The 26,329-nt window shown below is 48.4% G+C and overlaps 2 protein-coding genes across 3 annotated transcripts; one reads left to right on the top strand and one right to left on the bottom strand.

The window, feature by feature from the left end:
* Positions 1-89: 89 nt before the first annotated feature.
* Aurka (aurora kinase A) lies at positions 90-15,203 on the bottom strand. The gene is made up of 9 exons (XM_059261990.1): positions 14,769-15,203; positions 12,676-12,722; positions 10,746-11,004; positions 8,846-8,900; positions 8,061-8,252; positions 7,236-7,374; positions 3,814-3,962; positions 999-1,173; positions 90-906 (listed from the first exon to the last, which is right to left on the bottom strand). The coding sequence occupies exons 2-9, from the start codon at positions 12,715-12,717 to the stop codon at positions 721-723; spliced, it is 1,197 nt and encodes a 398-aa protein (XP_059117973.1). The 5' UTR covers positions 12,718-12,722; positions 14,769-15,203; the 3' UTR covers positions 90-720.
* On the top strand, positions 14,959-25,105 carry Cstf1 (cleavage stimulation factor subunit 1). 2 transcript variants are annotated; one of them, XM_059261988.1, is made up of 6 exons: positions 14,959-15,154; positions 17,339-17,536; positions 19,955-20,232; positions 20,370-20,567; positions 21,479-21,869; positions 24,319-25,105. In XM_059261988.1, exons 2-6 carry the CDS (start codon positions 17,368-17,370, stop codon positions 24,576-24,578), a joined length of 1,296 nt encoding a protein of 431 aa, XP_059117971.1. In that variant the 5' UTR covers positions 14,959-15,154; positions 17,339-17,367; the 3' UTR covers positions 24,579-25,105. The 2 variants fall into 2 exon arrangements, with proteins under 2 accessions (XP_059117971.1, XP_059117972.1); XM_059261989.1 differs by lacking the exon at positions 14,959-15,154 and adding an exon at positions 15,222-15,326.
* Positions 25,106-26,329: the final 1,224 nt, after the last annotated feature.

Here is a 26,329-nt window from a genome sequence, read left to right on the forward strand (position 1 = left end):
AGGAGCATATCCTAGAGACCAGAAAAGCATACCTGCTCACTCTAACCAACAGTGAACAGGTGACCAAATGATTACCCATGTACTCCAGGTAGATTATACATACACTTATATATATTTAACAAGTTTGCATACATGACAGAACTCCAACATAAGAAACAGCCTGTAACATCTAGAAACACCTGAGTCAAGTCCAAGGCAGGCAGAGCGCTCCATTGTGGTGGTTGAGGATCCGAATCCCATACAGGCTTAAGAAGGCTGAAAACGGGTATTCTGAAGGGGATCCACTTAAGAAGAAGGAAGTCTATACAAATCTTTATTTTAACATTTAAAACTACATGCTCATTCCAACAGCTTTCCCAGGCCCGGCGACCCAATAAGTTACACACACACACTCAGGCACTTGAAGGCTACAGACACAGGTGATCACTGGGGAGGCTGGCAGACTGGTAACTTTCCCACAGTGAGACCCCCACAAGGACTCCTTGGGGGCAGAGGCCGTGGGGACAGCTGCAGTGGAACCTTCCCTCCAGATTACTAAACCAGGAAAAGCAGCATGGTTCTTGGGGCTTGGGCAATGTCACATGTGCTCAGGTGGGGCTTCCTGGATGCAAGGCCAAGGACTGCCTGCTCAGCAAGGGTTACTGAGGGCAGTGGTGATGGTCCGGGAGGTCTCGATGGGGCATTTCTCACAGTTGCGCAGTGGCCATGGCCCCCGATTCCCTAAGACGATTTGCTAGTTAGCTCTTTTGGTTTTTGGCCAGTTGAAGGTTTTGCGGAATTAGCTGTGATCCAGGGGTGCTCAAGGACTTCTGCCAGTGTGAGCCTCTGGCTTGAGTTATGCTTTAACAGTCTTGAAATGAGGTCCCTGGCTCCCTCAGTCACAAAGTCGGGGAACGTGAATTCAACCTGGAAAATAAATGACAAAATCACAGACAGGGGTCAGAGGTGCACGTGAATACACACCGGCCCTCAGCAGGAACTGAGCAGCAGCACCTTACCCGTGAAATCCTTCTGTAGGTCTCCTGGTGGGTGTGTGCCTCAAAAGGAGGCATCCCAACTAGGAACTCGTAGCAGAGGACACCCAGGCTCCAGAGGTCCACCTTCTCATCGTGCATCCGGCCTTCAATCATCTCGGGGGGCAGGTAGTCCAGAGTGCCACACAGTGTGGTTCTCCTGAAACCAATGGAGGCTGGGGTTGACACACTCTGACATCCATGTGACATGAGCACTCCCCACACCGGGGGCGGTGCCATCAGACACGTGCTCACCTACATCCCCACTCTGGATGGATGGAGGGGAGTGTGTAAGGTCACACTAGCCATCACACTTCCCCCAGACCAACTCTTAGAAAATCTAGAGAAAACAGTGCACTCCTCTCATCCCAGCCACACTATCAGGACAGTGAATTCTGAAGGCCAGTCTGGGCTTTGAAGCAAGACCCCACCTCAGAAAACATTGCTCTGCAGTGTTCCCTGGAAATACTATGTGGAGTCCCACAGGAGCTCTCAGAGAAGTGTCACTACCATTTTAGGCTGGGAGTACTGGTGCACATTTGTAATTCCAACATCTGGTAGGATGAGGCAGGGGGACTGAGAGAGGTTCAAGGCCAACCTTGATTGTTTCAGTGAAGGGGGGGATAGGAAGGTAAGGGTCTACAAGACGAAAGAGGCAGCCACATACTGCAGGGAACTGCACCGGGCTCTTTTAACACTTCGGCTGGTTTGGGATTTAAAGATTTCATTTTTATTTTACATGTGTTTTGCCTGCATGTCTGTGTCCAAGGAGGCCAGGAAAGGGCACCACATCTCCTAGAACTGGAGTTACAGCTGTGGCCACCATATGGGTACTGGGAACAGAATCTGGGTCCTCTGCAAGAGCAGCCAGTGCTCTTCACAGCTGAGCCACATCTCCAGCCGCCGCCCGCCGCCCGCACCCCCCCCCCCATTATTTTTTAAAAGCGTCTTGTAGCCCAGACTGGCCTCCAAGGAGCTATCGCCCTGGCCTCAGCCTTCTAGCTGCTGCTGGGTTTCTAGGTATGTGCCACCCACCTGCCTGAGCTCTCTTGTTTTTAAGACAGTCTTAGCAGGCTGGTCTCAAACTTGAGATCCTCCTCTCAGTCCCTGGGATTAAAGTATGTACCTGCACACTTGGTTAGATTTCTCTCTCTCACCTTCCGAAATATGAGTGTGGACTAAAAAGGAGCTACTAAGAATTCAGCTAACCTTTTTGGAGGTCACAATGGAGGTGACTGTACAGAGCGCCTCTATCTTAGGGAGTGCACACTGAGGCATTGGGATGCTACGACTGACTGTAAATATCCACAAAGCCAATCCCAGTGTGCAGGGCTCTGGAATGGAGCCGTGGACCACTGTCCTGCCATCAGCAGCTCAGCATCTTCTATCCATTTGGGTTTTGAAAACCAAAGCTGGAATAAGCCGGGAGCAGACAATGGAGGCTACTGTTGCTGAGATGGTTCAGGCATACTCAGCCATGTCTGGTGCCCCAACAAGCACTCCGTGGGGTTCTCTAAAGATGATCCCCAATACCAGGCAACTATGATGGGGACTGATTTTGAAAGGCAGTTGGAGCAACTGTCAAGATTCACACACGCCTTTAATCCCAGCACTCGGGAGGCAGAGCCAGGCGAATCTCTCTGTGAGTTCGAGGCCAGCCTGGTCTACAAAGTGAGTTCCAGGGCAGGCTCCAAAGCTACACAGAGAAACCCTGTCTCGGAAAAAACAAAACAAAAAATATTCACACGCATTCTCTCTCCTAAAACCCGCAAGCTGTCTCTATCCTGATGTCATCACTGGACAGGTCATAGTCCAGGCTAATCTAATCATACAACCCCATGACACCTACAGCTCTCTGGTGTTTGTTTCAGTGGGTAGCAGGAGCACCCACTGATGTCATCAGTTCAAAAAAACCTACCACAGTGCAGCCTGAGACAAACCGAGGTGACCTTAAACTGCTCTACTTTTAAAAACAGGCTGAAATTGTTTAAAATTACACTTATTTACATGTTTGTGCATGCACACCGTTGTGAGAGAGCATACCACAGAGTGAGCTTGGAGGGCAATTTGGTCCGAGTCGGTTCTCTCCTTCCACCAAATGGTGCCAGGATTGAACCCAGATGGTCAGCCTCAGAAACAAGCACCTTTACCTGCTGAGCTTTCTCCTCTAGCCTCTAACAGGTTTTTAAAAAGCGGCATTTGGTAATATTTTAAAAAGCAGTCCCCAAAGGTGGCAGAGCCCTTGCTTGTCAGCAGGAGTATGCTTTACAACAAACACCCCATTCACATGGACTAGCAAAGCTACTGAAACCCATTTCAATTTGCAGAGTTTGCCTACTTTTCAATTGTGGCAATAGATGGCGCCTCTGCATCATCTTTAGCAGGGGCAGTAAAGGTCTGCTCCTGCTGTTGACACACGCAGGAGTCGGGCATCCTCAGAGCTGCACACACACCACGTGGCTTCGAAGTTCCAAACAACTGGCACTTGGCTCTGCTCTCCACCCGAGCCAAGGCCCTCCAGAGCACATCTTGTATATCGACCATACATCAGCCATACCTCTAAGTTCATCACCCTCTCCCATTAGCCTCTAGGGACAGTCAGCATCTGTAAGTCAAGGCCTAGAGTGCCAGAGCCCAAAATGGTCACAGAAAAAAAACTATCAGGTCTACATTGCTCCAAAATATTCCTAGGTCAGCCAAGAACCCTTATTTCTTCAGGGTGACTAGCCTTTAGTTAACAGTCCCCACCCCCACCTCGTCCAAGGTTCTGCTAACTGCTTCCACCTCTGGAACCCCATACCTGGAAGATGGAGCGTGTACAGACCACCCGAAGTCTGCGATCTTCAGCTCTCCATTTGGCCCAAGAAGCAGGTTCTCTGGCTTAATGTCTCTGTGGATGACTCTCTTTGAATGACAGTACGACAGAGCGTTGGCCAACTCGGTGATGTACTATTGGGGAAAAGCATTGAAACCCGGGTTAGGATTTGGGAAGCAGTCACGGAACTGTGAAAGCTGATCCAATGGAGACAGACCAACACGGTTTTCACCTTTTGAAGCAAACACTGTAGAAAAAGGGGTAAGTCTATAAACACAACTGCAGACTGCTAGACTCACTAGGGTTAGTTAACACTAAGCTAATACCAGTGATGTGACCTTGTAAGGCAGGGAAGGCACTGGCTGTCAGCTGGAATTACAGTCCCACCGGGCACCCGAGGAAGAACTGCACCATAGCAATCTTTACACCTAAAGGGTCCTGACCAGGTGCACAGACCTAGGAGGAGGAATCCCGCAGTCTGCTCTGCATCCCGTAACTGGATACTCAAAATAAATATGTTAAAGCAAAGAAGGAAGGCGAGGCAGAAGTCAGTCCTTTTAGACTCCACCCCACTTTAAGTCCCTGAGCTGGGCTGTATTTCAGCGGTAGCTACTTACTCAGCTTGTATGAGACACCTCGGTTAGTCATCTCAGGACAGAGCTGAGGGTGGCACAGTGTGTCCCGCTGTGTCAAGTGCATATGTAGTTGGCAAAAAACTTAGTTTTCCCAAATGGAAAGTAAGGCAGGAAAAACACGTCATTGTCAAACAGGACAATTCTTTTGTAGTCCACGGTAGAGCCCAAACTTCGGACCCTCATGGAGCTGGCCCTCTCTGCACACTGACAGGCAGAGGCCACAGCGGGCTTCACTGCTAGAGCCATTGGCAGCAGGAGAGGGTTAGCCTGTGCTCCCTGGCACCACTTCCCCCAGACCTCCCAGGCTGTGGGACCGGGGCTAACCCCCTTACACCGCTCTACAGTGACTTACATTACAGGAAAAGTGAACAGGTGGGGGTGCTACTCTAAGTAACAAGGAATCTAGAAAGAAACACTGACTTACATCCAAATGCACAAACTTGGACTGAAGCCTTAAATGAGAAGTGTAAATGTGTGGACAACATTTATGTACAAATACGGGGTCTGAAGTAGGATAACATCAGAAACCGGTGGACAATTTCCTTATTTACCTTTGAAAAGAAAGTTGGCCAAACAGGTGATTTATTTTTATTTGTTTTGTTTCTCTGTAGCTCTGGCTATCCTGAAACTCATTCTGTAGACCAAGCTGGCCTTGAACTCACAGAGATCCACCTGCCTCTGCCTCCCAAGTGCTGGGATTAAAGGTGTGCGCCACCACCGCCTGGCTAATGATTTCTTATTAATGGCTAATTAAAGAAAATGATTAGTGGAGGTTGCTGTAAAAGTCAGAAAGGCATGTTGGCAGCCTGTAATTCCAGCATGAGGGAAGCAGACAAGACGCAGAAGAAACACTGCTGTGCTTTAAGGGAGGCGAGACCACACTGCCTTGAGAAAGGGTGGGAAGGGGTGGAAAGGAGGGAAACGCTCAGACTGGGAGGAAACAGCAGCAGGACACACAATAAAGGAGATTAAAGGAACCAAAACACAGTAGGGGAGAAAGCACCATTAAAACAGCAAAAGAAACACAGGCACCTAATGAGATATATAAACCACAGCCAGTGTCAGCTAACACTGGGAAACTACAGATCAACGGGAAGAGACCACTACACCCTATCAGAACCACTGATGTCCAAAACCCTGACAGCAAATGCCAGAGGAGGAGGGAGGCTGGTCTTCAGTGACAGAACTGCCACCAACTGACCCAAGCAGAGCGTGTCATACACATGTACTGGACCACATAACTAATAAGGAGGCGGAGGATGCTGCTCTCACCGCTGGGGTGCAGCGTACAGTGCAGCCCAGGGACAGGAATGTCCATAATGGTCCACACATAATGATGAGCTGAAGCATCAGTCCAGCTCGCTACATCAGGGCGATGAGCACTGATCACTAAACACATTCTCCCTTTTTCTCTGCAGCTGAGGACTAAACATCAACAGCTCAGCAGCAAGAGCTCCCGCCCTTGGGTTTCCAATAACATTTGCCAATGGAGGAGCCAAGATCCTTATGGAAGGAATGGCTGCTTCTAGGGGCAGGCCCAGAAGTAAAGAAAAGGCCAAGCACTCTGCACCAGAGAGAAAGCACATACAGCCAAAAGCCCCACAATGGCAGTTTACATAGGATCCAGGAAGAGCTCCTGGCAGCCAATGCTGGAACAACAGAATAGAGTAGCATTGAACAAACATAAAACACGTCCTCTGCATTCTAACTGAAAGACAGGAGAGATAGCTACCCTTCTAGAGGACCCGGGTTCGGTTCCCAGCACCCACACGAGTGTTCACAACCATCTGAAACTCCAGCTCCCTCTTCTGGCCTCTGTGCATGTGGTACACAGATAAGCATGCAGGGAAAATATTCACATACATGGAATAAACTAATAGGACAGGAAAAGCAACCTCCTGGCCCAGACTCTTACTGACTTCACAGTAGAAGCAAAGGACAAAGATGCCCAGGCTCAGGACACTAAGCTTACCACCCAGCAAGCAGTCATGCACATTACAACTGCACAATGGTGACATGTGACAAGAGTGCACTTGGAACCAAGATCTTCCTCAGTGCCCACAGCCCTTTCTAATCACAAGGAAAACGAGTGCACTCTGAAGAAGAGTGTGGACTTTATTGCTTTAGTTATGACAAAAGAATATTAACTAAAGTTGTTGTTAATAATTGATAAATAAGGTGTGGGGCAAACAGAAACTGTGTTATTATTTTTGTATCTAGAGCTATACTAAAATAAACCCTGTGGTAGTTTGAATGTAGTTGTCCCCCATAAGCTCATAGGGAGTGGCACTACTAGGAGGTGTGGCTTTGCTGGAGGAAGTGTGTCACTGTGGGGGCGACTTGGAGGTTCCTATGCTCAAGATACTGCTCCAGCACCATGTCTGCCTGCACTCTGCCATGTCCCACCATGATAATATAATGGACTCAACTTCTGAGCTGTAAGCTACCCCAATAAAATGTTTTCCTTTATAAAAGTTACAGTGGCCATGATGCCTCTTCACAGCAATAGAAACCTAAGTAAGACACACACACACACACACACAGTAGATGACAAGGGAGAGGGGAACTAGATTATATACATTTACATACACACACACAAAACCCACAAGCCAGCCACTCTATATATGAGGTAGAAGCAGCCTTGATTTTTTTTTCAAATATTCGATCCTATTAAGCCCTTTCTATGAAGACAGAGTCAACTCCTCCATAAAGAAAGGGACCTCAGGAAGACAAGGGAGAGAGAAGAACGAGCCTGGACAGTGAGGCACTTACTGTAGCTGTTCTCTGTTCGTCAAACTTGGAGAGTTTCTGGAGCTCTCTATAGACTGTTCCAAGGGGCGCGTATTCTAGAATTAGATAAACTCTGGTGGCATCATGGAAATATCCATACAGCCTGAGGATGTTGGGGTGCCTGCAACAAAGAAGGGAGACGGTGACACCGGGCTTCAGAGCCCACTCAGGATGTGCTCAATGCCGACCCTGAGGAAATACACCCAGTAGGGCGTCTCAGAGCACACATGAGATCTGAACGCTGAGCCCACCCAAGAAAACAGGACTTCACTCGTATGCACACATGGACTGCAAAGCACAAACAGGTCTGGGTTGAGTTCACACGGCTCCCTTTCAGAGATCTTTGTTCTTAGTGGGATTGTCAGCTGCATCTCTCCATGTTGAGGAGAAAGTGCCTGTGCACAGGAGTAGGATGTGCCGACAGGAGACACAACCAGGACGATGGGCAGCAGGGGGCAGGTGCCAAGTGGCTGGGCACAGCCTCCCTGAGGTGACAGCACCACTCACAGCCCCCAGGCCCCCACTCTGCCAGGTGACAGCAGAGCTTCAGGACTGGGATCTGAGTCAAACTTGGAAAACACTGAAAACAAAAAGGAAAAACAACAAACCACACCGACTCAACCAGTCTTCCCCCAACGCTCCTCCTGAGGAAAGAAATCCCTGAAAACTCCCTGAGGGATGTTTCCTCAGGCCACATCCCCTGCATCTATGGGAAATGGCGGCTTTCAGCATTCCCTGTGGCGTCCCAAAGAAGCCGGGAGGGAGTCACTCTGCTCCTCCAGCTCCGGTGACAGGAGGGCCACTCACCGCAGGTGGGACTGGATCTCCACTTCTCTCCGAAGCTGGTGCTCCACCCCTGCCTTCTCCAGCTGGGTTTTAAACAGCACCTTCAGGGCCAAGATGAACTTGCTTTGCTTCTCTCTTGCCAAATAGACATTTCCAAACTTGCCTTTACCCAGTGGGCGGCCAATGTCAAAGTCCTCCAGAGTCCACTGTCTTCTAGAAAGTAATGTGAATATTTAAGACATGAAAAATCTCTACCGTTTGCCCAACGGTCAACCTGTCCATGCTCAGACTATATCCAACAGGTACATTCAACATGCACCAACCCCGAACCACCAGAATGAGCCACCAACTTCCCCAGCCCAAAGCAGCACTGCCCTCCAGAACAGACTGACAACCTTCACCACCACAGGACAGCTACAGTACTGGCAGCACACCCTTTCAGGACCGTGTGGGGACCTCCTCCCTGCACAGCCCCAGAGAAGCCAAAAGGCTGTCGGGGAGAGCCACTGTCACTGGTGAAGCAGGACAGACCCAACAAGCCATTCCCAATGTCTCCACAAACTGTGTATTAGTTCAGTAAGCTGGATAGTCTCTGGGTCTGTGTTGTATGTACATTGACATGGGATTTTTTTTTATTTACTACTTTTTAAATAATAAAGTTTTAATAACATTTTCGATGAAAAAATTAATTAAAGAAGTAAAAATAATTTTGGATCCCCTGGTAAATCTGACTTTAATGGGGATGGTGTTAAGCATGACGGCCTGCAGCCAGATGGATATTCTGGTAGAAGAGGAAGAAAGCTTACTTTTTTGAGTCTTCAGTTTTCTGTTTTGATGCCTGTTCCTTTTCAGAATTATTTCCTATATGAAATAAGTTAAAATACTGTTTTTAGAGCAACTATATGAAGTTCTTAAAAAAAAAAATCTGTGAACAGAGATAAATCAAAGAATAGTCACATAGCTGGGCATGGTGGTGCACACCTTCAATCCCAGCATTCGGGAGGCAGAGGCAGGCAGATCACTCGCTGTGAGTTTGAGGCCAGCCTGGTCTACAGAGTGAGTTCCAGGGCAGCTATGGCTACACAGAAAAACCCTGTCTCAAACAAAACAAACAACAAAAATCCATCACCAAAATACTAGAGGTGCATCAAGCATCATAAACCCAGGCTTTTCATTTTCTTCCCCGGGAAGATTACTAAATCAGAAACCATACATAGCCTGTAACCTGCTTCCTGCCACATGGAGCCTCATAACTTCTAAGAAATATGAGCAGGCCCTCCTCCAACAAAACCATGAATGTCTCACCCTGGAGCCTTTTCCCCAGGAAGAGCTTCCAGAGAGAAATCAGCAGCACCCCCATCCACCAGCTGCCACAGCTACCTTCTCCACCTGCGGAGTGGGCAGCGGACATGTATCTGCTGCTGTGTACAAATTATTAACATCAGAAGAGAACACAAGCCAGTCACCCTCCTTCCAAAGACACATAAAACAAAGAAGCCACTAGCTCAAGAAGATGTGACAGCAGCACACCTAGGGACTATGGGTGCTACTTCAAGAGCTGCACACGTGTGGGACATGTCCCTGTCACCTGAGACTCTGAGAGCACAGTGGCTCCACTCAGGTTATATGAATACAGGTCCAAACTAATTTTCCCTTTCATTCTCTCAACTCATGTCTTCAATATCACCACCGAGTGGGCTGAGGACCATGACCTCAAAATATGACTCAAGACCAGAAGCCATCTAAAGTACACTTTAGCCTATCCTATCCTGCTGATTGGGAACTGCAGACCTGGGGGAGTCCTGAAGACCCAGGTGCATTTCTAAAGGACATCAGGACAGACAGTGAAGGGACACAGTGGGCCAGCTAAGAGGCTGATCTGCAGGGCAGCATAGGCATCCTTCACCCTCATCCTCCTCTGCCCCCACAGCTTGCTGCTGCCTCTCTCCCTCTATTGGAGAACCCAGGCACCTCTCCCTTGCTGGAGCTCAGGATGCTACCTAAGCTTCAGCCACCTGGCCCTTCCGCAGTCACCCTCCCGGGGACTGGTATATATGCACATAACGTAAGTGGGTTTCCTCCAGACTGTCTGTCTGACATTGGCTTATTTTACAGACTCTTCTATCTCCTTATGAGCCCAGCCTAAGTTTTCTCTCTTCCTACACCGTTACAGTTACCTCTTCCCACTCATCTTCCAGGTCTTATCACCCAGCTGTCTTGCATATCTGCTTCCTAAATGAAGTGGCAAATTCCCCACACCTCTCCTTTCTGGAGATGTCTTGGGAGAAGTTGACTGCCAAGTTTTAGCCCCTTCTGTATAAGTGTGTCAATAACTGTCTACATGAAGTGGCTGCAAGGGTTGAGGGGATGCAGATCAAGGCTATCTCAGAGCCTGCAAGCATTCACGAGCTGCTAAATAATCATCAACATTAACCCTACTCTAGACACTGCCGTCCGAGTTCGGCCTCCCTCTCAGGAGAGGCCCCAGAACCAGCAGCAGCCCCTCCCTTGCATCCAAAGAACCTCCAGTAGCTTCCCCTTGGCAGGGCCAGCAATGACATCTGTGCTCATCCCGTCTTCTCTTCCTCCTCAACAGACACGGTATAGAAGCTAGGGCTTCAGAGGACAAATGCCAATCCATGCCTTTGCTTTTTGAGCAACAGCTGAAAAGAATGACCATCCAATGCAATGAAAAGGCTGGCTTACCAGAGGCTGGGGACTGGGGCTGCTCACTCTTCTGGGGGTGACTAGGCCGGGACACAGGTCGAGGAACACTGGCAGCTGGCAACTGCTTTGGCACTGGCTTCTGACCTGAGACAAGTTTCTGTGCTTGTGCAGGGACACGGAGGGAGGAGTTGGAAGGACACAGGACCCGCTGGGCCTGGCCACTGCCAGGCAATCCTAGGTTCTGAGAAGGAATCTGCTCTGTCACCAAGACTCGCTTCGGACCGAAGGGAACTGTGGTCTGGGATCGAGAGAAAGCAGATGTTATTGCTGATAGTATCCTGAGAACGCAACCAAGTTCCCTTGTAAATCTAACAAAACTCATAAATACTGTAGATGATAAATGGAAATGGGGGCAGAGAGATTACTGAGCAGTTCAGAGCACTGGCTGCCCTTTCAGAGGACCTGGGTTCGATTCTCAGCACCCACATGGTGGCTCACAACACCCTGTAACTCCAGATCCAGGGGACCTGATGCCTTCTTCTGGCTTCATGTGTCAGCCACACACGGTACACATACATGCAGGCAAGCATTTATTCATACAAAATATAAACAAATAGACCTTCTAAAAAAAAATAAAGTTAAAAGGAAGGGAGATGAAGCTATTTTAATGTGCCTGTGACTAAAGGGAGGATGCTTCCCATTGTCACCCCAAAATCCTGCGCTATTAACCACTCCATCCAATGATGAGACACTGACCTCTGTAAAGTCCTGGCACACACCTGTAATCCCAGTACTGGGGAGGCTGAGGCAGGAGCAGCACTAAGTTCTAGGCCAGCCTTGGCACAGTTGTTACCAAAACTTTCTATCAAAACCTTGTAATGATTTTATGTTTAGTACTTATTCGACAGGGTTTCACTATGTAATTCTGGCCAGCCTGGGACTATAGAGAACAGATTAGCCTCTGTCTCAGCCTGCCTACCTCTGCCTCCCAAGTACTGGGATTAAAGGCGTGCCCACCGCACCCTACCCAACAGAAATACTTTTTAAGAATGTAATCTCAGCTGGGCGGTGGTGGTGGTGGTGGTGGTGGTGGTGCACGCCTTTAATCCCAGCACTCGGGAGGCAGAGCCAGGCGGATCTCTGAGTTTGATCCTACTACAGAGTGAGATCCAGGACAGGCACCAAAACGACACAGATAAGCCCCATCTGGGGGGGGGGGGGAGAGTAATCTCTGCCCAGGGGTTACGAGAGGTTAATGGCACATGCCTTTAGTCCCAGCACTAGGGAGGCAGAGGCAGGCGGATCTGTGAACTCAAGGCCAGCTTGGTCTAAAAAGCAAGTTCCAGAACAGCCAGGGCTGTTACACAAAGAAAGCCTGTCTTGAAAAAAAAAAAAAAAAAAAAAAATGTAATCTCCAAAACTAAAATGCATAAGAGATTATTAAGAAGTTGAGTTTTCATTAGGAGACAGGGGGGACTTTGACAAAGAAGAAACAAGTGTAGGCTCCTGGTAGAGCGATCGTTACCACGCTGCATTATTTGTAAGTAACGGGTCAAAGTCTTACACAGCTCTCAAGACCCACGCCAAGCACTCACTCACGATCCACCACTCACTCGGAGGGAAGGAGGTTTCAAGTGCAAAGCCATCTCCTGCAGAAATGGAGGCTCACCGCCCGGGAGGCCTCCAGACAGGGCCAGGAAGGAACCTAAAGTTTCCACCCAAAGCAAGGGTGGGAAGAATCCCAATAGCAGAACAATTTCCACAGGAGCTGTGCCCATGGCTCAGTGGATAAGGGCTCTTGCAGTCAAGTGTGACAACCTGAGTTATAGTCCCTGATCCACATAGTAAAGAGAACCCACTCCAGTAAGCTGCCCTCTGACCTACACTGTGGCACATGCATGGGTGCACACAAACCAAATGCATTTCATTTCAAAATTAAATACAATCGTGATTACAGGTAACTGTTTACCTTAACAGGCCTGGAAACACAGTTTTCTTTACATCTGTCCATGTCACCTGAAGAGAGAAACAGAACATTTCATTTAAAGGAAGCCACCTGCTTTAAAGTGCTGGGCAAGCTATAACGTGTGCACCTCATACTTTTCTTGGTACCAGTGAAGAAGCTGACAAGAGGTCAACGTTTTACCTGATATGCACCCTGCACATGCGTGAGGTCCCTCCCACTGAATCACTGTAGCTCGTCACATCCTCTCATTCCCTTCCCTCCCTGGCATGTTCTTTCTGCTTTAATAATGTCCACCACACAGCCTGCTTGGAATGCCTCCTACCTTAAAAAGCCCGATTAGCCCCACCGTTGCCTCAGGCCATGATCCCATCTCTGATCTCCCCAGAACAGCAAAGCTTACCTACTCTTCTCCTCCCCCGAAGCCCATTGCCATTGGGCCCTTTGAATCCAACTGCATTGCCAGTCTCTCAGCTTCCCCTACCACGGCAAACCCAGCACTTACTTGATTCCTGGGGAAAATCACCAAAAATTGGCCAATCACCACTTTTGCCCCCTTCCCCGGTTTATCTATTACCTGGCTAGTTGTCGCTTCCTACCCTCCTGGCTTGGCCTCTTTTTTCCCCAAACCAAGTCCTCCGCCTTCTCCTCTACATCAAATGACCCTCACAGATCCCATTCAGCTCAAAGATTTACAACTTCAAGTAACAAAAGTGCTCACGACACAGCAGGCTGGGGTTCCCCTTTTCAGATACATGGTTGTTGTCAGAGGGACAAACAACTGAGCACAAACAAGGGAGGCCAGGCAGGAGAAGAAGCATTAAGTGAAGGACCGGAGCTGTATCCCCCTCACCAGATGCCTGTTAGGAAATGGAGCTCCCAGGCCTAGATGCCAGCTTTAACAAATGACCCTCCATTTTAACTTCCCCATGATTAGCTGCACCAGGGTATCTCTAAGACATTCCTCTTTCCTACACCTGCAGTGAAGCCAGGATTTTGCTGGTTTGGTTTTGGTTTTTTGCGGCAGTGTATTCCTGTTGGTCTGCAACTCACTATGTAGACCAGGCTGGCCTTGAACTCAGGAGTTCCTTCTACATCTGCTCCCAAGTTCTGGGTGTAAAGGAATTTGGGACCATACGCATGCAGCCTTATGTTTCTTTTTGAGACAGGGTTTTACATTGCCCAGCTAGCCTTGAACATGCTATAATGGAGGATTACTTTGAACTTCTGATCCTCTTGCCTCTACTTCCCCAATGCTGGAATTACAAGCATGGTCACCATGCCCCATGCATGAAGAGGTAAGAATCAAATCCAGGTCATGGTAGGCAAGCACTCCACTAACCAAACTACATTCACAGGCCCCACTTTTGAGAAAGGCTCTCTCACATTGTATATGAGGCTGGCTTCAAACTCAAGGCTAACCTCCTGCCTCAGACTGCTGATGTGAGCAACTACATTTGGTGTATGGGGAGGTGATTTTTTGTTTTGACTATTTTTGAGTCAGGGTCACATGCAGTTCAGGCCAGCTTCGGATCTACTAAGTAATGAGAATGGCTTTTAACCTTCTGATCCACCTGTCTCCACCTCCTCGCTACTGGGATTTAAAGGAGGGGGCTACCATGAAGGTTTAGGCAGTGCTGGGGGTAGAACCCAGGGCTTCCGGGATAATCTACAAACTGAGCTTTAGCGGGTCTACGCTTTGAACCAGACCCTCAAGTAGTCCCTACATCCACTGCTCAAAAGACTGCAGTGAGGGCAGCACCAGTCCTGGGCGTCTCTCTCTACAAGGGGACTCTCGTTCATCGACTGACTCGTCGATCCAACCTAGACCCCCGCCTCTCCACCCGAAGCAATCCCCACTAAGCCGCAGTTGCTTCCTCCATACCACCACCATCAGTTTGCAAATTATTTGGTTAGCTGGTGGTCTGGGTCCCATTCCCACCAGAACCCAAACGCAAGGAGGGAAGGGGCCATCTGGATCTTTCTTACACCGAATGCAAACCCATTGAGACGGCCCACTACCCCAATGCCACTCAACATTCCCCTTCGGTTTGCAGCATCCAGGCTCGCCCTCGCCCACCCGGTCCCCTTCTACCCACCGGCAGGATCCTGCCTCTGACCGAAGCCTCCAAGCGATCCCGGGAGCTCAGCCGTTACAATTCAAAGGTCCTCCTTTTAAAATAGGAGTTAAACCCTCTCGTCCGAAAGCTGATTGGCTAGAGACGAAGCGACGCCGTCCTGTGATTGGTTCACCGTGAACGCGACCACAGGAAGCTCGGTCCGTGCCGTAGCTGGGGCGCAGGCGCACTGGGCCGTCAGAGCCCGGAAGTGGTGTGCCAACGGCCTGTCCGATCTGTGGCCGTTCTATCGCTCGCCGTGCTCCCCAGGATCGGGCGTTTGCCGGTCACACAGCAGCCTTTTGGATTCAAGGTTGTCGCGACGGTGATCAGCTCGGAGGAGGTGAATGAGCGTCTCGAACGTGCCAGTGAGTAAGATGGCGAGAAGGGCAGGCTTGCGAGTGAGCGGCAGGTTGCTCGGCGCTCTGCTGCGTGCCCTTTGCGCGTGCGCCGTGAGTGTGCACTCAGAGCGATCGATCGGGCACGATTCGCGCCTCCATTTTTCTAGAAGAGAGCGGGAGACCGAGACCCTGATCGGGGGTACGGGGTTTGGAGGGGGGCGGGCGTAGGGAAACGGGTTGGTGCGGTTGGCTGGGGTCTGTAGTGGATTGCGTGAAGGACTGGAGCTAGCGGAGAGGATGGCGGGAGGCCGTACGCCCCAAGTCCGTGTCCCAGAGTTGGTCGGCCGGGCCTGCACCCCGAGCCTCAAAGGGCTTCGGTCCCGGCGGGTCCCTGCTTTCCTCCTGAGCGGGGTGGTCGCGTGGCTTCTCCCTGGGACCCCTGCATCCCCGGGTGTTAGCAGCCTTGGGTCGGGCTCTTCCTGCCTCGTGCCTTAGTGTCCCTTCCGGCGACCTGCAGAGGCTATAAATAGACCTGTGCTCCATTGGAAGTTCGGTGGGGATTTAAATGAAGGCTCAACCACTTTTTCTTTTCTTTAAATCTCGTGATACAGCCCCAGGTGTTCCCTAGCAAAAGTAAAGAGATGGCGGTAGGTCAGTGGTTTAAGTTGTGGGCTTCGGAGTACGTAGACTTGCCCTCAACTTTTGGAGCTGACTTTAGCTTGAATGGGTGTCCTAGATTCTTGGAACTCGTTTCGTCTCTGTTGTGTCTTATGCAAGGGTAGATTTGTATACATGTATTTCTAACGTAAGTGCACGAATATATTGAATACCTTCGTTTAGTGATCTAATGCCAACTAGGTGCTTGGAATCGTTTCTGGCAGTAGGAAGTGCTTGATGAGTGTTAACTGTTGAGGAACCCCGTCAGTATGATGCTCAGTGTGGCCTTGCGGGTCTTTTTGTTGTTGTTGTGCTTTTGTTGTTGACTCAGTTGTCACTGAGTCTAGGGCGTCTAGCAGGCTAAGCAAACACTGTAACCCCTCGGCTGTATCCCCAGGCCTACCCTTCTTACTTGCTGTCCCCAGACTCCTAGAGCCTAACATCTAACCACACACATACTGATTATTAGCAAATTATGTACCCAAGTTGATATAGAAACTGTCATCTTTAGTTTTGTTTCATTTTCATGGACTGGAGAGTTTAGATCCTTCCAAATAAAACCGAGAGCACTTGCCGGGCGGTGGTGGCGCACGCCTTTAATCCCAGCATTCGGGAGGCAGAGTTAGGGGATCTCTGAGTTCAAGGCCAGCCTGGTCTACAGAGTGAGATCCAGGAAAGGCGCAAAGCTTACACCACAGAGAAACCCTGTCTCGAAAAACCAAAAAAAAAAAAAAAACCGAGAGCACAATCCAATCTGCATTTCTCATTTGTTTTGGTGGTATCATTTTAAGTTTGTTTGCGACAGGGTCTCACTATGCAGCCCTGTGACTTTCAGTGTAGACCAGGCTGGTCTCAAAATCCCATGGATCTGCCTGCCTTTGCCTCCCAAGTGCTGGGACTAAAGACGGGCCACCATGCCCAGCATTTGGCAACATTTTTATTGAGCAATTTAACTTAGAATTTTTCCAGAACGTTGAACTTGGCTTATTTTTCATTTTCTGAGCCTCTTTTTTGTGTGTGATGTATTTGTGTGTTAATTTACTACCCCATCAAGTAGTATAATTATAGTAATAAGCTCAGTGACCTGGAAATAGGTTTTAAAAATAATAAAAGTCACTCGTAGATTTACCACCCAGCTGGTGAGGACAGTAAAGTAATCCAGTCACCAACAGAGTGTCAGCTGTCTGCCTACTGCAAACACCCCTGTTAACAGAAGAAACGGAAGGGATAGCGACAGAGGATAAAAGTTCCAGGTGGGTAGTTTAGCAGAGGAGAAAAAAAGGTGAGGGGTTCTACTGTAGCCATGGGTGGCATTATCTGGGTAGTTTCTGTATGCCGAGCATCCACCTCTGCACTTTCTGGGTACCATCTTGATTAGCCTCCAGTGATCAGGGAACAGCCAAGGAACCTGAACCAAGGAAACCAAGGTCACCATCCAAAGATAGTACAGCTAGTCAAGCTGAGAGTGAAGGATTACTCCTGACCGAGGGGACCTGCGCTGCCAGTAACTGAGGAGTGCCTCTGGGTTTCATCAATGCCTGTTTTCTCTCGCAGCAGTCAGGGAAACCGTCCTCTTCTGCAAAATGTACAGAACCAAAGTGGGTTTGAAGGACCGCCAGCAGCTCTACAAGCTGATCATTAGCCAGCTGCTCTATGACGGTTACATCAGCATTGCCAATGGCCTCATCAATGAGATCAAGCCCCAGTCGGTGTGCGCACCCTCGGAGCAGCTCCTGCATCTCATCAAACTAGGTAAACTAGGAATGTGGATTCGTATATCCCAGAATGGCATTGTAGATGTCTGCCCGGGGCAGTGTTTGAAGTTATTTCTGTGTAGTTTCAGTGTCCATTGTGTGCTGAGTCCAGTGATGGGTACTGAAGGGGTGAGGAAGCTGGTTGTGATGTATTTTATTTCTATGAGTCATCTGGACATTCCCCTCAAGTCTCGCTCGGGTCTCATGGCAGGTAGCTCCCCTCACCCTTTAAAGATATTTCTTCTGTCTTCCCCATGCTCCTTTGCTCAGTTGCTGCCAGAGTGATCCATTTCCCTCATAACATACTATCTGAAAGTTGCTTGGTTCTTTGAATCATTTCCACACATTGTTAACCTTCCCACCAGAATCTCTGCAGATACCGGGACCTTGTGTTGGTCATTGGTAGGTATATCCTGGTGCCTGCCTTACCCTCGACAGGGTTTTGAAATACCCAGCTGTGTCCACATGTCACTCCCAACATTTGTGGGAAGTTTGTTTTGTTTAAGGTTGCTTTCAATCAGCAGGTGGTCTCCACAGCTCATACACACACACACACACACACACACACACACACACACACATTATTCTGGGTCAGGATGGAAGTGTACATAATGGAGAGATTTTGTGTGTTCACAAAAAAGATTTCCCTTGACTTGAGAATGCCACTTGTGAAACTGTCCTGAGGGGGGAAATGGTAAATTAAAATGTTGCACAAAAAGAAACTTTAAATATTTTTAACTTTAAATCTAAGATTTTTTTTCCCCCTTTGGTTTTTCGAGACAGGGTTTCTTTGTGTAGCTTTGCGCCTTTCCTGGAACTCACTTGGTAGTCCAGGCTGGCCTCGAACTCACAGAGATCCGCCTGGCTCTGCCTCTCGAGTGCTGGGATTAAAGGCGTGCGCCACCACCACCCGGCTAAATCTAAGATTTTAATTCTAGATAGCCATAAAAGTATATAATGTTGAAGCAATATAATGTTAAATACTTGTTGTGATGAATTTTAAGTGTTTAAATGACCAAGCAAGTTCCTAGTTACAGTACAGGCCTGTGTTTGTTTTGAAAAGCAAGAGTTGTATGCATGGAAAGAGACCACAAGAGTTCTTCACGTGTTTTGATTCCTCCTGTACCAGTTCCAGTTATTGTTTATGCGATATATGAGATTATTCTTGTATCCAACACTTTGTTTGTTAAGGGTCTTTTTGAGGGGTGATTATTAATATTATTATTACTGTTTAACTAGTTTGGGTGCTATATGTGTGCAGTGCCTCTGGAGGCCAAAAGAGGGGATCAGATTCCCTGGAACAAAGTTGCAGATGGTTGTGAGCTGCTGAGAATTTGACCAGATCCTTTGGAAGAGCAACCAGTGCTCTTAACAGCTGAGCCATCTCTCCAACCTCTGTGTTTTATTTTGGTTTTAATTTTTTTTTTAGATTTACTTTTTGTTTTATGTGTATGAGTGTTTTGCCTGCATGTATGTGCGTGTTCCACATGAGTGCATGGAGCCCACAGAGGCCAAAAAAGGTCATCCAGTCTCCTGGAACTGGAATCGTACATGGTTGTGAGTTACCATGTGGATGATGGGAACAGAACCTGAGAATAGGTACTCTTAACCCCTGAGCCATCTCTCCAGCCTCCTTGTTTTCTTTTGAAGACCAGATTTCATTATGTACCCCTGGCTGGCCTGAAACTTATTATGTAGACCAGACAGGCCTCAGCTCACCTGCCTCTGCCTCCCATGAGTGCTGGGATTAAAGGTGGGCTCCATCATGCCCAGCTTTTTGTTTGCTTGTGTGCTTGTTTGAGATCAGATTTCTTGTCTCCCAGGCTATCTTGAACTCAATATGTAGGTGAAGCAGATCTTAAACTCATGATCCTCAAGCCTCAGCCTCCTGAGATCATAGGCAACTTTTGTAACACCCAACAAACATATTGTTTATAAACTTCAGTATACTTCAGTATGGCATTCTTTCAAAAGCATTTCACTAATGTTAGAAGCATAACTAATTCACACCAAAGCTGCTACTAACTGATCACAGCCCTAAAGACCAGAACTCAGGGCTGGAGATAAAGCTTGGTGACAGGTTATTTGCCCAGCAGGTATGAGGCCCTGGGTTGTCTCCAACACCACAAAACAAGCAAAGTGCCACCTCCCCATTCTAAATGGGGACAATAAATTAACTACTGGGCTGCTGTTTTTGTTGCATTTTATAGGTGTTATTAAGAGTGAATTTGGCTGTGGAAGTATTCCCTTCCACAACCCATTCTGCCTGCAGCAGTGTGCATCTTGAATAGGATAGACTCAGTGCATGATTTGTCAAACATTTGGTGGTGTTGGTGGACATCACCTTCACTTTAGATCCAGAACTTGTCTTTGCACTTACCAGCTTTTCTCATGCTCTTAATTTTGATTCCTTCAGGGATGGAAAATGATGACACCGCGGTCCAGTATGCAATTGGTCGCTCCGATACAGTTGCCCCTGGCACAGGGATTGACCTGGAGTTTGATGCAGATGTCCAGACAATGTCACCCGAGGCTTCCGAGTATGAAACCTGCTATGTCACTTCCCACAAAGGCCCATGCCGCGTGGCCACCTATAGCAGAGACGGGCAGTTAATAGCCACAGGATCTGCTGATGCTTCCATAAAGATACTGGACACGGAAAGAATGTTGGCCAAAAGTGCCATGCCAATTGAGGTACCATTCCCGCCTACCATTGCTCCAGGCAGCACAGCTGTGTGGTCACCAGCTCTGGCTTGCCTCCTGGGACTGTGGGCTCTGACCAGGTGCCTCTGTACCTTGAGCATCTGTCTCTCCTTTTCTTGTTGGTCCAGGTCATGATGAATGAGACTGCGCAACAGAACATGGAGAACCACCCAGTGATTCGAACTCTTTATGACCATGTGGATGAAGTCACGTGTCTTGCTTTTCACCCTACAGAACAGATCCTGGCCTCAGGCTCTAGGGATTATACTCTAAAATTGTTTGATTATTCCAAACCATCTGCAAAAAGAGCCTTCAAATACATTCAGGTTAGATCAGAGGAGCCTTGACTTATTTAGATACAATCTTTTATGGTTATTTTCTTAGATGCGGGTATTTTGTGACTATTTTTCCAGGTGGTCTCAGTGATCACCCTATAAAGGACATGCCCTAGGTGGCACTTAGAGCAGACTCCATTGGTGTGTGGGTCATGGCTGTCCTCTGCCCAGGTAGGACTGCAGCTGGTCACAGATTCATGGTCACAGGTCTGAGGGTTCATAGTGCACATCACTCTCAGGACTCCTGATGAGCTGGGCATGGTGGTCACACTAATCCCAGCATTCAGGAGACTGGGCAGGAAAACTGTTACAAATTCAAGGCCAACCTGCTGCATAGTTAGTTCCTTGCCAGCTCGAGCTGTAGTGTGAGACTCTGTCTCAAATCGGGGGTTGGGGGTGGGGATGGGGATGGATTGCTTTCATAACACTGAGTTCGGGACTGGGAAAAAAACAAAACCAAAACAAGCAAAAGTCTGCCTTCCCTAAAAGTAACTTATAGGTACCAACATTCTCAGTTGGAACTGTTGAATGTTTCAGAAAAACGATTTGAGGCCCGATACTGGGTCTATGTTACAGAAATGCTCATGTTTTCAGAAGCAGCTTCCATCATTCATTGGTTGGTTTTGCTTAGTATTTGCTACCCTAGGGCAGATTAGAAAAGCTCTTTTTCATCTCTGGCTACGTGAGTGCGGCTCCTTTAATCGGTTTGCAAGAATCCATCTGATTTCACCCCATGTCCATTTGCAAGTAAAGCTCCTGTCTTGTTTTAGGAGTAACTGACCAGTAAGTAGTTTTAGAAAGAACCAGTTTCCTACGTCCCAGGAAGTGCTTTTGTCCCTCCTGCTTCCTGCAGCTTGCTCGGTCAGGTGCTAGTAACTGACATTGTGCCTCTGTCCTCACAGGAAGCTGAAATGTTGCGCTCCATCTCTTTCCACCCTTCTGGAGACTTTATCCTGGTTGGGACTCAGCACCCTACGCTTCGCCTTTATGACATCAATACCTTCCAGTGTTTTGTCTCTTGCAATCCCCAAGACCAGCACACTGATGCTATCTGTTCCGTTAACTACAATCCTAGTGCCAACATGTACGTCACTGGCAGCAAGGACGGTTGCATCAAGCTGTGGGATGGCGTCTCCAATCGATGCATCACAACCTTTGAGAAAGCTCACGATGGCGCAGAAGTCTGTTCTGCCATTTTCTCCAAGAATTCCAAGTACATCCTCTCGAGTGGAAAAGACTCTGTAGCTAAGCTCTGGGAGATCTCCACAGGGAGGACGCTGGTGAGGTACACAGGTGCGTGAGAAGGTGATGCTGGCATTTCTCGGGGATCAGATTCCTGCAGAATGAGATACACTGGAGAAAAGGGGAGGTTAGAGAGGGCTTTGGCCCATCCCTAGGCCAAGAACAGGCTGCTCCGAAAGAGATCACCAGTGTCCATATATATGAAGTAGACCCAGCAGACAGAAAGAAAAGAAAGCCAGCTCGGCTCCCCCATCAGTTCCTGTTAGTCTCTAGTTTGTAGTGGCTGTGCCCACGGGCTCCCTTTATGGTGAGTTGAATTTCCCAGCGCAGTACTCAGTTCAGATCTGGGTGCAGTGAGTGCTGTGTGCTGCTGCGCCTTGTTGTGTTCCCCAGCGGCTAAGAGTGTTATTTGACAGGAACCTCCTGGGAAGTTCCACTGCCTACCTCTCTTGTGAGATGTGTGTCTCACTACACTGAACACACCACGCTTATAGCTTGCCAGGGGACCGTTAATGTAAGGGGCTGTCTGAGTTAGCATCTTGGAGAGACATGGAAGAGCTGGTGACATTCAGGCCACTAGGGTGCAGCATTGGTCCTCTCTGTGGTACAAGCTAATTGCCTAAAGGTAGTCATCATTATCCTTGGTAACTTTATGATACTTTATATGAGGTCATTTTGGAAAGTATCTCTTAACCAGGTACTTCTTGCATGCAGAAGCCATCAGAGTGAACATGGAACTGCTCTGTTTACAAGTGACAGCCCTTGTTTTCCAGGGGGTAATGCACTAGGATGGACATGCACCGGACTGCTGCCAGAGCTTAGATGTTTGTGAACACCTGGGGTGTGGTTTATTGGCTTGATTTAGTAGAGAGTTGCAATTGTTTTTCCTGAAGGAATGTCCACATTACTGATTTCCTAATTCCCAAGGCAGCACCCTGACAGTCAGCATGTCAGGGTTTCCATTCTGGTTTGAAGATTTACTTAGAACACAAAGTGGTTTTGAAGTAGTGATGGGAAGGGGAAAACTGAAGAGGACACTGGATGAGTTAAGTTCATCGTGTTTTTTTACGTAGTAGGCAGGTCAGTAATCATAATCTATAGATAGGCTATGGATAAGATTTAAAAAAAAAAAAAAAGGTGAGCCCAGATTTACAGGAAGAGTGAAAATTTGCAGTATTTTGTAAGAGAGTTTAAAATGGAAAGTCAGTTATAAAATGAACAGCCGTACTGTAAACCCAAGAAGTAGAAGTGAGGAGCTTCGTTCTTGGCTCACCAAACCATCTCTGACTCAAAGGACTGTGTTAATTTATTGGTGGAAGTTTGAAGAAATCAGCACATTTTACTGAGGGGTAACTTGATAAATATTTCAGAAAGGTAGTTGAGTGTCGTGTCAAAAATTTAAATATGTGGTTTCTGTCACACTCTTAGGCAAGTCTGTGTATCTGCACACAGATTGATATCTGTTACCATTACTGGCAGTCAGTGGAAGTTAGGAACTTATGCAAATGCAAATTAGAAGCCAGAGTTCACTGCTGAGCATTGAGGAGCCCTGCCTTGCACCTGTTCCTCCATGCAGCCTTTGCAGATAAACACCCTGAGAGCCTCTCCGGAGCACTTGCACGGTGGGGCTCGGGTGCCATTTGTTTCCACCCTCGGCACCCTCATGGGTAGACACTGGGGAGGTGAGGAAAGGAAGGCTTGAGTTAGGAAACCATCTACCCAAAATCATGGCCCTAAGGAGTACACACCCCACTGACTACGAGAGGTGTGTTTTTCCTCTATAGTCACGTTCCTCTTACGGATCTGTACCTCGAGCTCTGAATGTGACCTCTGGTTTCTGCAGTTACAAGTGCAAGATAGCCAGGCGGTGGTGGCGCACGCCTTTAATCCCAGCACTCGAGAGGCAGAGCCAGGCGGATCTCTGTGAGTTCGAGGCCAGCCTGGACTACCAAGTGAGTCCCAGGAAAGGCACAAAGCTACACAGAGAAACCCTATCTCGGGGGAAAAAAAAAAAAAAGAAGTGCAAGATATTTGGGAGGCTGTCCACCAAAATACAGCCTCATTAAGCAATGAAATGCCCTGGCTGTTTTATTCATTTGTACATTAGGTGGTATTTGCAACATAAAAATGTCTTCTCTATATAGTCATGAAATGGTAAAGCTTCCCTTTGAAAGTTGGGTGCTCATTAGGTGTGATGTTAGGAGCTTATCCTGAGGAGATAAAGCTGTGTGCAGAGGATTTTAAAACACTCTTCAGTGAATACAAGCTGAGTGCCCAGCAGTAAGAGAATCAATAGATGCCAGGCAGTACCCCACACCGTGGGGCAAAACTGCTGTAGAAGATAAGTGATATAGGTTGGTGTTGGCCTTCAAGTACATCGAAGTGAACAGTTGCCTTGGGTAGTGGGCCTGGGGGTGACAGTGTTGGCACACTGCTAGAACAGTGTGAGGGTCTCAGGCCACCCCTTGCTCCACTGGTAACATGTTGGTTTGTATGGCAGGCGCAGGTCTGAGTGGACGGCAGGTGCACCGGACACAGGCTGTGTTTAACCACACTGAGGACTATATTTTGCTGCCGGACGAAAGGACCATCAGCCTCTGCTGCTGGGACTCTAGGACAGCTGAGCGCAGAAACCTGCTGTCCCTGGGCCACAACAACATCGTGCGCTGCATTGTGCACTCGCCCACCAACCCTGGCTTCATGACCTGCAGTGACGACTTCCGAGCTCGGTTCTGGTACCGGAGGTCCACCACTGACTGAGCTGGCCCCACTCCTAGGGTTCTTGTCTCAGGACTCCGCCTCCTCCCTGTGTCCTGCCACCAGCTGCAGTAGTGAGCAGTTTGTACCATCTGAGGTGCGTGTGCCCGCCTGGCTCCTGCCTTGGATTTGTACATGGAGGCTCTTCTTTACCTTGCTGTAGAGTTGCGGTGGGAAAAGTTGGAAACAGACTGTACAGTTGTCCTGGTGCAGTGATTTCGCTGTGCTTTCCACCAGCTTAGTAAGTGCAGGACTTGCCATGGCTTTCGACTCTTGTTCTTGGAGAAGGACAGAATATTGAAGGACTTTGTGGCCCTGGGGGAGTCTCTCACAAAGACTGTCATCAGGGTCTTTTGCCACCTCTTGCGCCTGTCCTGCCCCCTCTGTATTTCCTTTCCAGAGGCATTTTGGCTCATGCAGAGGTCTGCAGCTCTGAGGATCTTGGATTTTGTGCCATGTGGAACCACCGTCCAGGGATCCCAGTCCCATCCTGAGGTGACGTCATTGGGTAATAAAGCTCAGATCTACAAGCTCACTGTTCCTTCTTCTTCACGTCAATAAACTGAGGGTTTCTAGGTGCCCTGTTTGCATTCCTGCAGTGTCCTCTTGGTACCAGCAATGCCCAACGTTAGGAACGGTGACTGGCCCATAAGCCCAGTGAAGCAGGAAGATCCAGAGCTTAGGGCCTGCCTTGCCTAAATAGCAAGTTTGAGACCAGCCTGGGCTAGGCCTGCCTTTAATCCCAGCTCTCGGGAGGCAGAGGCAGGTGGATCTCTGTGAGAGATCCTAGACTAGTCTACATAGTGAGTTCCAGGGCAGCCAGAACTACATAGTGAGACTTTGTCTCAAAAAACAAATGGATGGTAATGATTTGATGGGATCCATAATCAAAAACGTGTGTAGTCTAAGCCACAAGAGCTTGCTAATGCCCCCAGCATGGCAGTAACTTCTAATCTGGGTGCACAGGGGAGCACGGTCTTGGGGGTGCTGCAGTGCACCATCTGATGCGTCTCTCGTGACACGTCTGGGAAGCTGGCGGTGGCTCCCTGGGTCTAGCTGCACATCGGTAAACTAGCCTGTGTACGCGCCTCTTACTAACAGAGTTTGCTTTCTGTTTCTGAAGAAAAACCCCTCAGAGCTGGGCAGAAGTGCCTGAAACCGTGAGGTCACTGATAAAGCAGTGACTAGGCCACAGTAAGTCATTGCTGTGTTGTGGGACATTCTGTTGCAGCCTCACCACTGGGGTGTAGGCGTCACTGGGTTTGGGGTCACAGTCCTAAAGAGCTGTATTTTTGTATCTACAGTAAGTGTGAACTTACACTTTTATTTTGCATTCTGATTCTCCAGTATTGGAGCGTGGCCACCTGGGGGTGCTGCCTATAAGATAAGGAAGCTGCTCTATCCACAAGCTCCCCACTTCTTCCTCTGATTTCCCTGTTACACTACACAGCAGAGGCTCCTCACCTCTGTTCCCGTCTGCACTCCCAGCACAAGCTGCCAGGTCACCTGTGAATTAAAATAATAATGCCGCTTCATGTAGTCCCTGGGCTCGCCTCAGTGGCTGTAGTTTCAGGACTGACATTTACAAGGGGAAATTCTCTTCTCTGTCTCCAAAATGGTTTCCTCCCCTCACTCTGTCCCTTCCTTTTCCCTGCCTTTTAAAGCCACATTTTGAGCTGGTATCGATGTCAGGAATATCCCACAGAGTTGGTGTTCACATCTAGGTAATTGTACTGCATAAAGCAGTGCATTTG

This window comes from Peromyscus eremicus, chromosome 4 (assembly GCF_949786415.1).
Source record: "Peromyscus eremicus chromosome 4, PerEre_H2_v1, whole genome shotgun sequence".
NCBI lineage: Eukaryota > Metazoa > Chordata > Mammalia > Rodentia > Cricetidae > Peromyscus > Peromyscus eremicus.